The 15,798-nt window shown below is 36.8% G+C and overlaps 1 protein-coding gene across 1 annotated transcript; it reads right to left on the bottom strand.

Moving 5' to 3' along the window:
• Positions 1 to 560: 560 nt before the first annotated feature.
• Positions 561 to 15,404, bottom strand: LOC109033905 (very long chain fatty acid elongase 4). Its single transcript, XM_019046759.2, has 7 exons — positions 14,716 to 15,404; positions 9,700 to 9,890; positions 8,717 to 8,800; positions 7,380 to 7,436; positions 5,639 to 5,744; positions 2,849 to 2,985; positions 561 to 2,279 (listed from the first exon to the last, which is right to left on the bottom strand). The coding sequence occupies exons 1-7, from the start codon at positions 14,783 to 14,785 to the stop codon at positions 2,094 to 2,096; spliced, it is 831 nt and encodes a 276-aa protein (XP_018902304.2). The 5' UTR covers positions 14,786 to 15,404; the 3' UTR covers positions 561 to 2,093.
• Between the last annotated feature and the right edge of the window lie 394 nt (positions 15,405 to 15,798).

The following is a 15,798-nucleotide window of genomic DNA, read 5'->3' as shown; positions in this document are numbered from 1 at the left end:
ATAATTTTCCTCAAAAATAAACATTTTATCCAAGGAATTTTGGCAACTCTCGAATGTTCATATGGCGTTTTTTCATAGCACAGCAGTAATGTATTGGGTCTATCTTTAAGCTATATACCAATACGTTTGTGCGCGCAGTTTTACCAGCGTAAAATTTGGTGTTTTTCCCGTAACAGAAAGTTAGACAGATTACTTCATTCCTATGCGGAGTCAATGCTCAATAGAAAATTTCACTCGTCAACACTTGAACATCTTTAAAAGAATGGAAATTGAGAAAGACTTACGTATCTTACTGTAAAAATATTTACTATATCTGCGTTATTTTTATATTCAAATTGAAGCTCACTCAGCAATGACCGGGTTCTTAGATCAATCGTGCACATTTTATTTTGATAAAAGTTGTTCCTAGAATGAAAAACTTTTTTTTTACTTCATGAAAGATATGGTGTATAAGACATATATAAATACATTCCTCATCTTTTTGTTACGTAATTATTATTTCCTCATTCGGATAATCGCTGAGAATCTGAAAATTTAACGAAAAAAGTTTCATCTCTGAATGAGTGATTGCACTCAAATTTTGTCTCTTTATTACAAAAGTAATATAAGTATAAAAATAGCATGACAATTGACTTAAGGCAACAAAATTAAATCAAACAAGGTAAAAAACTAAACAAACACCTGGGATGTGCCTAGGTGACATCAACCCATTCATCGACTAGGAACTAAAAATAAATACACATCTTCAAAATAAATATCAAAGCAAGAACTATGCCGGGTATATACATATTGTTACCGGTGTTAACCCCTGTGACAGCACAGACTTATAATGACTTAAGTAGTCTCATGATATTTATCATTATTATTTAGAAAACATTTTTCTATTAGGAACTACAATGTCTGGTTGAGTTTAGAAACAACGTACGTGCCATTAGGTTTCCTATGAACATAAGTGTTTTTACATATGAGCCTGAAATTGTAGTTCCTAGTTGTAAAATGTAGTCCTCAGTTGAACGTAAACCACACAAACCGAGACACTTTCATAACGTGGCAGCGAGTTATAACCAGGGACTAAAGCCCTTCCCCTCTTCTTCGAAACGAGGGTTTATTAAAAGATAATCCAATAAAATTTCTGGACTTCAGTAGCCTCCAATTAAGAAAAGCAGCTTAAATGTCAATTTTTAAATTATGATCCTTTCAATTTTTGAACTCACGCACCGCTCCATAGCCGATCGAAACCAAATTTTATTCCAAAGTTCAGAACTAGTTTTTACACCCGAGCCTCTCGGTTGCGAACATAACCATCGTTTCGTTGACGTTCAATCTTAACGCACCAATACGTCATGACGTCATGCGTATAAAAAACGGCAATTCTTTGATAGATAATTTTGAAAGAGTTTAGGAGGGAATAGTATTGGTGAAAAAAATGTCAAGGTCCTGTATGATCATCGCGTTCCATCAATTTGACGGCTGAGCCCAGGTTGATGAACTGACAACACAGCATCGGACCCAACCCATTTAGAAGTTTCGAGCTTAGTATCAAAACTCGTTTGATTTGTACTCAAATCTTACATAATTCAGTTCCGTACTGAAAAATGGTAAAAAACATGTTTTAAATTGAATTTTAAAGAAACGACTCTGTATCAAAGACACATTTTCCCCTTCAATGTAAGATAAGTTTTTCGACGGTTTTTTCATCTATTAGTTCAATCTTCAATCATTACCAATGAAACTGCACCCTGTGGAAAATGATATTTTACACGTTCCAGAACTTCTCAATAGAGGAACGTAAGCCGAACTCTCAGCCAAAGTTCTCTTTATACACAAGGAAAAAATTGAATTGCTGAATAAACAATTCAATCGCTAAAAAAGTGACTGCAATGTTTCAACGTAGATTTTACAGCAGTATAATGCTACTGTAACCACTATTGTAAGCTAATTTAACCACGGGGTGGTTAAAGTAGCATTTTTTGTTGTAAAATCTACATTGAAACAATGTCATCACTTTTTTCTCAATTGAATTGTTACATCAGCAATTTAATTTTTTCCGTGCAGTTGAATGAATTGACAGCGATTAAAAAACGGAAGTATGCTTATTGGCTTTTTTTCCGACCGGCGCGGACGCCTCTTTTTTTGTTGTAAGCGTTCGAGTAAAAATTGAGGAAAAGAATGAGGAAAAAGAAAACGTTCAGTCCGCAATAGATGGCGAGCGAGCGTTGGACTCCACATCGAAACCATATCAAAGCACAGAAGTATGCCAGTACCATCAGGAACTGAACCTAGAACACAAGTACAAAGGCAGTGTCAATATTGGACATGTGATAATTAACCTTAAGGGCCCAAGCCGCTCATACAATACGAATTTTGCTGGCTGTTTCGTCCCCTTGTGTATCAACAGAGAGTGTGAAATTGCTATTTCTTTTAACAATTTAGAATTTTTTTCATTTTTGGCGTGGTCGTTTTTAAATAATATTTTATTCCTTCTTTTTGAATTGTGTTTTCTAGAGTTTGCAAGCCCCCAAGCTCCAATTAGGATGAAAAGAACACGGCAACTGCGTTATTTATGTATGCAAAATATCTTCTGCTCGGTATTAAAAAATTCTAGAGAAATTTCAGAAATGACGTTAGTTAATATGTCTTTATAAGTCGTTCATTTTTAGAATTGAAATGAAACGAGAAATCCACAACGTCGTAGACAAAGCTACGTGTTAGTAATGTAGCTATTAACATGATGATTATCATTATCTCCTCCTATCTTTTCTTTTTTGAAAAAAATTATGACAAACATATCGAGCGAACTAGAATTTAAAAACTGAAATAAAGAAGCTAATTTGCAAATAGAGCTTACAATTTGAAGTTTTGTGATGTATCTTTTCCAAAAAAGATACTTTTGCACGCTTGGTCCTAGAGCTGCTAAAAAGTAATAAGAGTACATTACGACATGTACGAAGGCATTCAGTGCACCGATAAGCACAAAGTGTTCACCTGGAATTCAGAATAGTTCTCGTCAGTGCATTTGGAAAAAAAAATAGAAAAATCTGCAGGCAAAGTTTGGCATAGTGCCAGCTCCTCGCAATCTTATTGCGTATAATCACAAATTGGTTACCACACAAGAAGATTGCGAAACAGGCATTTTAATGAAATTGTTTTTGTATCCTCCGAGAACCTTTTCAGTTGTGTCTATTAAAATGATCTATTTTGTCTGATATGTCAAAAACTTTGACAGCGCTGAGCATACCGGTTACATTTACAAAGAGAGTTTAGAAAATACACATCTCAATGGCGTAAGTTTGAAACCACGTATTGCAATGTTTCAAATGTCCGCTCCGGAAATTTTTACAGAATACTCTGCTTGCGGAGAAGAAACATCATAAGGTTTGCAAGAAATTTCGTGGACTAGTTGCCTTAGGAAACACCAAAGAACCACAGGGCAAGTATAACGTCGCAAACGGTGGTCTCGCAGTTTCGGAGTTTGGCCATCGATAACAGTGGCCTGGCGTTGTTTGCGATAAATCGATTGATCTACCATTTACACCTATGGAAAAGGATCGATAATCAGGGTGTTCGCAGCGAACACCTTAGTAATCGATTCTTTACCATAGCTTCCAATGGGGAAATATCGATATCGATACATTCACGCCTCGCCACTGATTGATAAGTGCAATGTATGCAACGTTTAAAACTCAGACTGGCAAAAACCACCCAGAGCTCCATCGAACTCAAGAGCCACTTAGATGTTTTTAATCCCTCTGTGGATATGGCCCATTCATTTAAATGCAAATCCTGCCTGTGCACAAATAGCGACAGAATCACATCTGCAAAAATGTCGATAAACAAACGTTGTATCTGCTCGAGACCCCTGTCAAGGTTCTTTCAATTTATCTCCTCTTCTTTTTCCTGGTGCAGCTGAAAATGCATCGCGTTTAGCAGAGAGGAACCAAGTCACATCAACTATTGCCAAACTTAATTGGGGAATTTGATTTTTTACAAGAGTACGTTTGTGCGGATGCCTTCGAAAATTTTAAGGAATTTCTTTGTATTATGCAGAAAATTCACTGAAATTTGTACAAAAATCCGCAAAACCTTTTAAATGTAAAAAATTAAATTGCTCAATTGAATTCGGCAATGGCTGATGTGGCTAGGTTCCTTTCTGCTTGACGCGGTCCAAATTAGTAATTTTGGAGACGAGAGCGTGTAAATTTGCAAACTTCAATCAATCGTGAGTGACTTTCACTGTGCAGTACCGAGAAACCACCCGAACACATTAGAAACACGCGAGTAAAATTGAATTTTGTGCAGGTATTTGTTTCATTCAACGAGAGACTCAGAAATTCCAAATTCAAGAAAGACGCGTAAGAGACGACTATTGTGCTGAAGGAACAATTCACTGCCTTTTTTGTGGGTCCAAAACATGATCAAGAATCAGCTCGACGCACAGTGGATCGAGTCAATACGAGAGGTCGGACAAATTTTCAAACGCTTATAACACCGTTTATACAAAACTTGAGGTCTAAAAGTGGCTCCATTGGTTTTTTCGTGAAATTTTCTTTCGGAAACACTACTTAAAATTTAAAATGTGACGGAATAAACATCAAAATTTGTAGTTTGAGTCACAAATGTCACGTCCGACCCCTCTTAATGACTCGATCCACTGTGCGACGTAATCCTGGAGAGCATGACTCACGGTGGCTCACGTCACGAGTCCTTCACGGGAGAGTTAGAGGAAAAATTTAGATATGTTAATGGCGGGGAAAATACTAAGAGTGAGAAAAATTGGCTAGGAAAATAAAATCAGTCCAAAGGGAAAATACGCTGCCCGAAAATATGGAGGAATTGCTTCGTATTTATTGGAGGAAAATAGCGGCATAATTAAAAATGTCACAGCTACATGTGGGTGACTTTTCATAGCACGCACTTTACAGATAAGTTTCATGTTTGTTTGTTTATTTGTGTTTATTTTTATTTTTCTCAGCGTGAGAAAGTGGTCAAATTCTTTTTGAAAAAATGCAGAATTGGACGTATTTCTATCAAACGGAACTAAGCGCCATAAGGGGAAGAAGGGAGAGGGGGCTTGGATTGGTGGGTGTTGCGGAACGCGATGCTCGTTCCGTCCTTATACTCGCAATGCTTTTCCATGGCGCTTAGTTCCGTTTGACAGAACGCGCTATCCGGGATTCTAAAATGCTCAAAAGGAACTCAATTTGGCGCTTAGTTCCGTTTAACAGAAATACGTCCAATTAGGGGTCGTAAAGATGCTGGAGTAAGTTAATTACAATTCGTGGCAATTAGTAGGGAGTTAATTGAGTGGCAATTTTGAAAAAAATTGGTTTTTTTACTACTTTGAGTGAAACGCATTTCTGAGAGTGCTGGTGATACGAGTCAGCATTATGACCGGGTGTCATTATTATTTTATTATTTACATTTTTTTAAATTTTATTATTCGGATGTAAGCTCTGGTGGGCGTTGGCATATCCTCTCTATTCTAATAAAATCATTTTTTTTAGACGCTCGATGAACTGGGTGAGGAAGGGGGATTAAAAGAGTGAAAAAGCGCCCTGGAGGTCAGGCCGCGTAGCGGCCAGGGGGTGGACCCCTAGTGGTCGATAAAGCGTAGTTCTTTCAAATGAGCTAAACTCACCTTTCAGATATTTAAGGTAAGCCCACGCTATGAAAACCATCTGAGTGTGATGATAGACATGAAGAAAGCTTATTTGAGATTGTTTCTTCCTGAGAACGAAGAATACCTATGGGAAACAAGGAAAAAATCCATTTTATTCTCTGTAAATGTCACAATGTAAATTTGCATGAATTATTGACATCCTTTGATGATTCAATCTTTGCCTGCGCTTTCAGCGGTTTCAGCGGCTCTGCTATCTGCATATTTCTTGACATTTTCGCTCATATTGTTCACGGTCAAAAACTTCCATGAAATTTGAGCGGAAAGTCTGAGATCCCGTTTTACGTAAAGTTACTGTGCGATATGTTCCTTTACTTCATGCAAAGTATGTACACGGAAAATGATTCGGCATACGGCCGCACTTGTGACGTTTCGCAGTAGGTAAAATTGTCATAGTCTGCGCCATCTGCTCTATTCATCGTGCTATTCGCATTTCTCGTTTAAGACGATGAGTAACTTATACAGACGGAGAAACTGCGAAAATGCGTACCTCGGTTGGCAGTGTTTCAAAATATCCACTCCTGTTTTACTTCCTATAAACAGGTAAGACACGAACCAACATGATGGCTTGAAATTTTTACAGAATATTCTTCGCACGGAGAAAAGAAAGTACCGAGGTTTTCAAGAAATGACGATTAGTTGTATTTTATGTAAAACATTATGTATGGCAGAAAGTCTGCATTGCCGCAAATCGAAATACGCATTTCTGCAGTTTCACCATATGCTCAATCATTATTCGCTGTGATATATCAAAAGAGGTTTTTGACGAAAATATTAATTTCTCGATTTTGGCGATTATACGCTTGATTTTTTCTGTCAGCAGGTCTTTACTGGAATTTCGATGTTCCTTCATAAAATTATCTTCATTGATACAGCACTACCTGCCAATAGCGTCTTTACTCCCTTGAGATCGCTGAACGAGCAGTAAATTCGGTTTTTATATGAGGAGGCAAGATGTTATTTCCCGGAGACTTAAATGCAAGGGTAGAAACATAGACATTCTTAAATCGCACAATTCATAAACATCATGTGTTCATTGTGATACATCGTAATAATCTCGACGCTAGATTATATATTGTTGTCATCAATTATTGTAGGTTCATTTTACATGTAAATATTATAAAATTCGATCGTCCTGCCTCGGGATGCTTGATTCTCGTCTTAGAGTCAAAAGACTCCAAACCATTGTAATTAGCACAGAAAATATTGCGTAAAGATATAAGAATAAATTCTGTGTAATAAGAAATCTTTAATGAAAAGTAAAAACAAAACACAAATTGTTAGTAGGCATGGCTTGTTTGATTAAAAGTTTTGCCCAACGCGGCAACGCTGTCGTGAAATCTTCATAATTTGAGCGCAAAAAGCGGAAAGTGCTCCGAGCCAGTTATAAAACCTGTTATCGATTGTTCTGATGTTTACAACCTAGCTTTTTCTCAACTGTTCTTACACAGTTGCTCCTAGATCGTGAGGAAGATTTTTTCTAAAATACTTTTTTTCCAGTTTTTTTTTTCATTGTAAATTATATTACACGCGGCTCTTCTATGATCATTTGATATCAACTGATAGTTTGATCAAAATATGGGCAAAAAACCGGAGTGATTTGAATACGGTAAAATCAATTCTATGTCTCTTTGTTTTAATCAATAGGGTCCGGAAAATGCATGGGGTCTTAACATGATAAACCTAAAAACTAAGCTCTTACCGTTGCGAGCAGATCCGTCACTTTCAACATGAGGTAGTTCCAGGACCCAGAACAAACCTAAAAGAATACATCCGTTATCACAATGGTTGATTAATTCGGTTCATATAGAGGGAAACTAGAGGAGACACACACCACTGCACTGCCGTGCTATAAGTAAAAACGCTGTATAGACATTCGAATGTTGCCAAATTTCCTCCCGGAAAATATTTGCTTTGGAAGAAAGTTATAAATATTTTTCCTTGAAATTCTCAGACCTTTTAGATCAAATTGCGAACGGAGTTCTCTGAAAAATCAGAAGAAGAATATTCAAACATTATCCTAAAAATTTGTGATTTTTTTAGGGAAAAGTTGGCAACATCTAATGGCTCGTACGGCGTTCTTCCTTGGCACGGCACAGCACTCCTTATGTGCTTTCTCCTCCAAACAAGCTCTTGGAGATGACTATACAATTATCATCTCTTATAGAGATCAACTCCTAAAGAATATGTAAAGTATTCCATTCATGTTCATCAAATGCATAAACACAAGAGAGTCATTTGTGTGCCTTGGATTTCATTTGATTAGTGTAAAATTTACATGAATATATTTCACTTGGAACTGGAATTCCAGAATTCCCATAGGACTTACCGCTTGTTACGTGAGATTTTGACGACGAAAAATTTTTAAGTAGTTTTTCAATAAATTCATACCTTGTCCGGTGACCATTGGCGAATAGGCAATCCGCCATTTTTAAAACTGAGAATGCCGAAGACAAAAATCTTGATCTCACTTAGGAGATCAATTCTCAAGATATCAATTAAAACCAAGACTATTTTAACCGCTCAAATATTGACGAAGATATGACAATTTAGTGAAGGGAAATGCTATCACTTAGGAGTTTTTGACAGGAATGTATTCGTGGGTCTCAAGTCCACAAACTATAATCTCCATCTGCGCTACTCTCTAAATCTATTTAAAGGTCAGGTTGATATTCAAAGTGTTTTAAATTGTGTCTTACATACTTTTGCCCTCAATAATGCAAATTTCCTATCACTATTTCATACAATTATTACCTCTGCAATATCATTGAAAATTCCCTGATGAATGTTTACGAATGAAATTGTGTATTGAAAACTCTCATTCGACAATATATTCCATATTTCAATAAAGTTATCATATTGTTGCATTCTTTAAAGAAAATTAAATGATCCTGGTCTTGATCGATAGCGTAGGATCTGATCTTGAAAATAAAACCAAGATCATGTTTCTGGAATAATTTATTCGTAATGGTAGCATCAATTTTACCATATCTTGAGACAAATGTCTGTAAAAAAAGCACTATAGATAGACATACTTACAGACATGAAGAGTGGATTATTCTTTCCAAGAGGGTTACACACGTGGTTCGAAACGTAGCTCATACTTCCAGGAGTTGTGAATAGCTGAAAATTTCAGACTTATATAAAATCAAGAGTAAACCTTTACAATTTGACCACATTTTGCAATTAGGAACTATAAATTCCAGCTCAGTTTAAAAACAACATAAGTACCATTAGTTTCCCTATGCACATACGAGTTTTTCCGGGTAAGCCAGAAATTATAGTTCTTAATTGCAAACTGAAGTCCAATTATTCTTACAATTAACGAATGAACCAACCCCGCGTTTTAAATATGGTGGCCACGATTCATCACTTTATTCGAAAGTCGCGTGATTTGGAGCCCTCTGTTCAGAGGCCAAGAGAATGAAATTTGGTTTTTTTTTAAAAATTTTTTTGAAATTGTTTATAAAAATTTCTTAGAATTTTGATGATAATAGTTTTCTTACAATTTATGCTAAAATGTCATCAAATTTACTTTTTTAAATTAATTTTAATGTCGGGATTTATATTCAAACACATCGACAAAGGTCAATGAATAAACAAACCCGAAGTTCGTCCGTTCAAAAATTTAGATAAAAAAAGTTGAAATTAGACATTGAATCTCCTCTCAGTAAAAAAAGGTGGGTGCCCAGTCAACTCCGGCGGCTAAATTCCTCCACACCGATGATTGAAGGAAAAAAACGCGTATTTCCGGGCGGGTCGTTGCAAAGTTCCTTTTAAATTTAAATTTTCAATGAAAAAAACCAACAATTAGTTTTTATTGAAATTATTTGTGAGTTTCTTTCTCTCTTTTAAATACGTTGATTTAAAATGTAAATTAAATACTTTAGTTTTTTTTTTTTTTTTTGTAAAAAATGAAACATACTTGGAACGTTATTGTCTTGAATGCGTGCGCATTTTTCGACTTCAGCCATCTACATCATGAAAATATAGTGGCAAAATATAGAAAAGCATACACATACCTGCCATACGAGGTTTCCATTCAAAATAACTTGAAATAAATTGTATGCCAACAATATCCACTTCATTTCGAAAGGCTTTTTATCCTCCATATATTTGGGACCCCATTTGAGACAAAAGAATAAGTATACACCAATAATAGTCACAATTGGCCAAGTACTACTCATCAAGAACCAGTTGTCCACAACATCATCTAAAAAAATAAAATGTAAAAAACATAACCGTTAAAAATATTTCAGGGACTCAACAAATCGTACTATCTCACTTAAATATCTGCTCATGGTGGAACTCTCCCCAGAGAAACGAATCTTTTATTGATGTCAAGGCTTGAGTTTTGCCTTTCAATATTACTAACTCTTGCAGGCACTTTCAGCTGAAAACCTTAACCGTATTTCTCCCCCCCCCTCCCAAAAAAAGGAGGAAAGTCTTATGTTCGCTCGTCATGGAAAAATTAAATTTTCCATTAATTGTGCTCTTGAATGTGTTGGGAATTTGCGATTAAAATACTGACTACCGAGTACAATTTTGCGAAAAACACGATGGTGCCACTGGTTTTCTCTGAAATCAACTCGAAAACTCATAAAAAGCTCTCAAAGTGAAGGCTGTGATGGAAGGGATATCCCTCGCTACCCTAGGGAGTCCACTTCTGTATCAAGACAAACGCTCTATCGACGGTGAAATTACCAAACCACGTATCTCGTTTGCGGTGTTTAAAAATCTACGCTCACATTTTATTTTTTTGAAATAGACCAAATCAATATCATTCCTTGAAATTTTCACAAAATTTTCTTCGCACGAAGAGGAAAAATCATAGAAATTCTCAAGACTGGACATTACGTAGTTTTTCATTTAAAAAATAAAGTATGACAGGAAGTCTGCGACGTCGCAAACCGAGATACGTGGTTTGGTAGTTTCACCATCGCTATGCAAAGGTAAGGAGAAAATACATTAACAAGACCGCCTCTTTATTTAGGAACTCCAAAAATGACAATGCGCCGACCATGCTAATGTATTTGCTCCCTATCTTTGCATAGAGAGTCTCTCTCGACATAGATAGGTGGTGGGAGGTGGACTCTCAGGGTAGCATGGGATATACCCTCCATTACAGCCTTCACTTTGAGAGCTTCTTTTGAGCCTCGGAGTTAATTTCAGAGAAAACTAGTGGCAACATCGTGTTCCTCGCGGAATTTTACGTAAGATGAAGTACTTAAATCGCAAATCCCTCACGCATGCAAGAGCTCCGTAACTCGATGGAGGTAGGTGTTTTTGAGGATGAGGCAAAAAAATTAGTTCCTCCTTTTGTGAAGCAGTCCATTTTTAGGACTTGGAACGGAAATTCAGACGACTGTTTTTCCTTCTTCAAAAAATTTCCGTTCAAAAAATGATCATGAGCAAGACTCATTGGTCCATCGACCACTTGGCGGCATCCGAGATCCTTGAATGGGTAAATCATTCACAACCGGAAAGACGGAGTCGCTGACACCTACCTTTAACCTCAGTCACAGACGCCAATTTTTTGCAGTATCGCTTGGCAACTGCCTGTTGAATTCAACCGTCTACCGGAGATGGGTCCTCAGTACCGGCAAAAAACTATCATTGTGGCGTTATTTTGAAAGAGCTGTGTTTTAGTTGTCGACAAAAAACCATCTCTTTAAACCAAATTATAACTTGAGGCTGGTTTAAGGCATAGGACGATATTCATAGTCATCCCTTAAGGTGATTCGACGGTTGCCATTTTTTGTGTCAGAGCGACGTACGATATATTATATTTCGAATTTTGCGATCACTTTTCTGTTGTCATGAGACTAAAGAATTTATGTACCAAAGACGAAGAAATTCAACGTGGGTTTTTTGGAGGAAAAATATTATTTTTCCTCTAAAAAAACTCTGCCTTTCTTACGTTGAATTTCTTCGTCAAATTTGGTACATAAATTCTTTCGTCTCATGACAACAGAAGTGCGATCTCAAATTTTGAAAAAAATCACAGGTAGCTGAAATCGTAGAACGAATCGATGCTATATATAGCACGTCGCTCTGACACAAAAACTGGCATCCGTTGAATCACCTTAAACAGCTCCTATCCCTGCAAGGCCGTGCATTTTACATTGTAATTGAAGGAGGTTTGAGGAATCTTTAACATAGCACCATAAATAGGAAAATTGTTGAATACTTTGAGCAAAATTCAGTAGTGACACTCTTAAAATGGATCCTTGAAAGGGATTACAGTGATCTACTAACTACTAATAAGTCGCTCTTACAGCGCTTCTGTGCGCTCTGCGACACCCAACCGCCACTGACAGCGTTCTTGCCAGAGCTCCTCCGGCAGATCGCATCTCCACATTTCCTGCCTTATTCCCTCAATCCACGATTTAACAGGGCGTCCTCTACGTTTTCTGCCAGGGGGGACCCAATCCAGACCCTTCTTAGGTAACATATCATCTGGAATCCTTTGCGCATGCACATACCAGACAAGCTGTTTTGCGAAAACATCATGCACTATGTTGTATTCAACGCCCATAATTTCACTTACCCTTTCATTCCGAATCAGTGATCTGCCATCACAAAAAGTACAAAATATGGGAGAAAAAGTCATTATTCGATTTTCACAAATTTTAAGGTAGGTGCAAACCTATCCTCTAATTTACAAAACTTGCAATGTATTCTTTACCTTATTTTGTACTTTTTATAATGGCAAATCATCGCAATCCCTACTTGAGAACCATTTTAAGAATGTATTTACAGAATTTTACTGAAGGTTTGCAAAAATTGTCGTTAATAGGATACTATATTAAGGATCTCCATTAAATCTCCCTTAATTGTAAATTAAACTATAAGGGACCTCAGAGGAAAGGAGCTACTGATGAAACAACTATGAATCCGGCCGTATACTTACGTTTAATCTGACGTCTCTAATGGACACAAACGATGTCAAATACTTAAGGATGAGAAAGATCTATGACTGCTCGACACCTCCCGACCTCCCCCCTCCTAACCCCCTTTAAAGGTTGAGAGGAGACAGGAGACCTGATGTGGAGGGAGCGAGTAGTCAAAGCATCGGGAAAAATGTCTGATGTTGTTCATGCACAGTGCCTTACTCATTTTGTTTCCTAAATAAATTATAAAGTATGACAGGAAGTCTGCAACGTCGCAAACGGAGATACGTGGTTTTGCATCGTGGCCTTCGATATATTACCCCAATCGAGTGAGACAAATATGTTACAACCCATTTATCATTGTTCATATCATCTTATCTGAAAACCCTATAGTTATTACCTTATAGTTATTTGAAGCTAGGCCAATGATTTCTTTAACCCTGTTCTGATGGTATTCTATCTTTGTCATGCGCTATTGTGCCTAAATGAAAAAAAAAGAAAAAAAACCTCCTCCTTGCATCAGAATAGTGTCGAATAATGCGTTATTTCCATTTTATTTTTCTAATTTGAAAAAAAAAATTGCGAAGATCACCGGAAAAATGTCCATATTTTTCAAATTCCATAAGTAACTTCCATTTCTAGTAAAAAGAAATCACTAATGAAAGCTCATAAATCAAATCGATGGCTAAAGTGCGGAACGACGTATCTCCTTCGCGGTGTTTCAAAATGTCTGCTCCTATTTTATTTATCTCGAGAGAAACAAGCCATGCATTATTATGCGACATTATTTTGACTTGAAGCGACAATTCCTCTCGTCAAAATTTGGTTTTAAGCGTGCCAGTAGGGCTCGCTTTTTGAAATCACTCGGATGTACCATAGTACAGCACACAGATCAACCAATGCTATTCAACGGGTCGTCCAAATACTTTTTTCCTCGCACCCGTTTCTTTGTCTTTGAACCATTACACTGTCAAACCCTGATGGTCTTTTACCAAAAAATCTAATGAACTGCTAATTGGAAACCCTCGAGAACATTTTTCTGTCAAAACCGTATTATTCAATTTGACAGAAACCTCATAGGAGCTTTCTTACGCTCGGAGGACTCAACTCTAGAACCTTCTTTCCCGCCAAAACTCTATAGCCAATGAGCGTCTTGCACTGTAAGTGCAATCTGTGATGAGCCTCGTGACTCATTATACTATGTACTAACCATGGCCCCTGCCGAAATCCACTTAAACCACTACAGTTATCTCGCGATATAGCTTTGGGTGTCCGGTTTCGAGCAAGGCAATAAAAGACGGCGAGGCGATTAACCGATTAACCATTCACCGTGATGCCAGGATCCACCAAATTTTCTCAAAAATTGTTTTCCGTCTATTTAGCGAGTTTTTCTTTACTTTCCGTTGAAGTACAAATAAAAAGAGACCTCATTTGTACAAATCAGCCGAATAGGAGAGAAGTTACAGTTCGAAATCCAAAGAGATTAACTGAACGCGATTTCGATGCACGGCAGTTCGCCCAAATCACGGTCGTGCGCAAATGCCGCATATCAGCTTAAAATCAAGATAATTGGACGGAATCTTTACAATTAATTTACATTCAACGTTCATGAATCAATATTTTCTCCCAAATTTAGCAAAAAGTACCAATTGATGCAAAAAGCAAAGACGTGAAAATAAGAGGTATTTGTCCAACATTTCAGTTATTCGGCACGCTTTTCCAACATACTCATGTTGGATTTTTTCTTCTTGTTTTTAGTTAGATCCGTTCGGATTGAACTAAAAACCAGTTTTTTACTTTAAAAAACGTTGTGTTGTTATTGTTAATTACACTTAACGATAGAAAAAAACCAGTTTATTGAACTAAAAAAAAAAAAAAATTGACAAGAAGCGACGTTCAAGTCAAAATAATATCTCTAGAGAAAAATTTTCATTGCAACTTTTTGTTTTAAAAATGCAGACAATTTTACTAACAGGGGAGAAAAATCGAGGAAGTTTTTAAGAAAATACGTTGACTAACTTTTCAATGAAAAAATAATGTATGACAGGAAATCTGCAACGTCGCAAACGAAAATACATGGTTTTGTACTTGACAGTCGAAATAAAAACATCTTTTAGCTGAGGGGTAAATACGTTTCTAACTCACCTTCGATGAATTCACTTTTGAGGATGTCTAATTTTTCTTGGATCCAACTTCCTCCTTGCAGCTGGGTCATCTTGCAGTCTTGATAATCCTTCAACTTTCTTAAATAATCCTCTGAACAAATTAATAAAAATCCGGGGAACGCGTTGATCAGTGTCTTACTAAACTTATTTTCTTTAAAAACAACAACTAATAGAGATCCTTGAAATAGGTTGATCGATTTATTACTGAACTGATCTTTTTTTTAAAAACAAACTAATGGAAGTCCTGAGCGCGTGTTGATCGATATTTCACTGAAGTGATCTTCCAAAATAAACGGATGAAAGTCCTGGAAAAATTTCAATCAAGGTATTACTAAACTATTTTTTTTAAAACAAGCTGCCAAAATCCTAGGATTGTGTCGATAGATGTCTAAATATACTAATGTTTTAAAATAAACTGGCATTAATTCTGGAAATATGCTGATAATTGTCTTACAAAATGTTTTATCTCTTGGATCACTGAAGAAGGATGTATGAATCGTGGTACGACTGAAAATGGCGCGAGAGTGACTGAGACTCGATGGAGGCAATGCACGAAGTGATGAGCTGCCCGAAACTACAAATGATTGAAGAGAAGCGAGCCGATATACTCGCGCGCAAAAAAATCGAACTTGGAAATAAATCCGATTTTCCTCATCACGCTGTGCTTCGGCTTCGTCTCGCCAAGTTCAAGTTCGAACGCAGTGCATTTGCTTGCGGAGTAGGGAATAGTCTCTCGATAATTATAACTTTTGCCTAAGAGAGGAAAAATCGTGACCATCCAGGGGTGACATCACGCTAGTCGACAAACATTGGCCGTGAGAAACAGTTGGGTTTTTATACAAGATTGCATGGCTCTTGCGCGAATTCTTCCGATTTTTTTTCAAGGGATGTTGCAAAAAATAAAAAATTAAAGTGAAAAAAGTTGATGTTTTTCCTCAAAATTTGCTTACCCTTCCGACGGAAGGGCCTTCCGTCGTCTACTTGTGATAAAATTCCTTATGCGCTCATTGACGCTCCTTGAATGTTAAAAAAAAAAAAAATATTTTCATTTCCATCTCTCGCC

This window comes from Bemisia tabaci, chromosome 6 (assembly GCF_918797505.1).
Source record: "Bemisia tabaci chromosome 6, PGI_BMITA_v3".
NCBI lineage: Eukaryota > Metazoa > Arthropoda > Insecta > Hemiptera > Aleyrodidae > Bemisia > Bemisia tabaci.
Note: the sequence above shows the minus strand (reverse complement) of the source record. Positions and strands in the feature narration are given on the sequence as shown.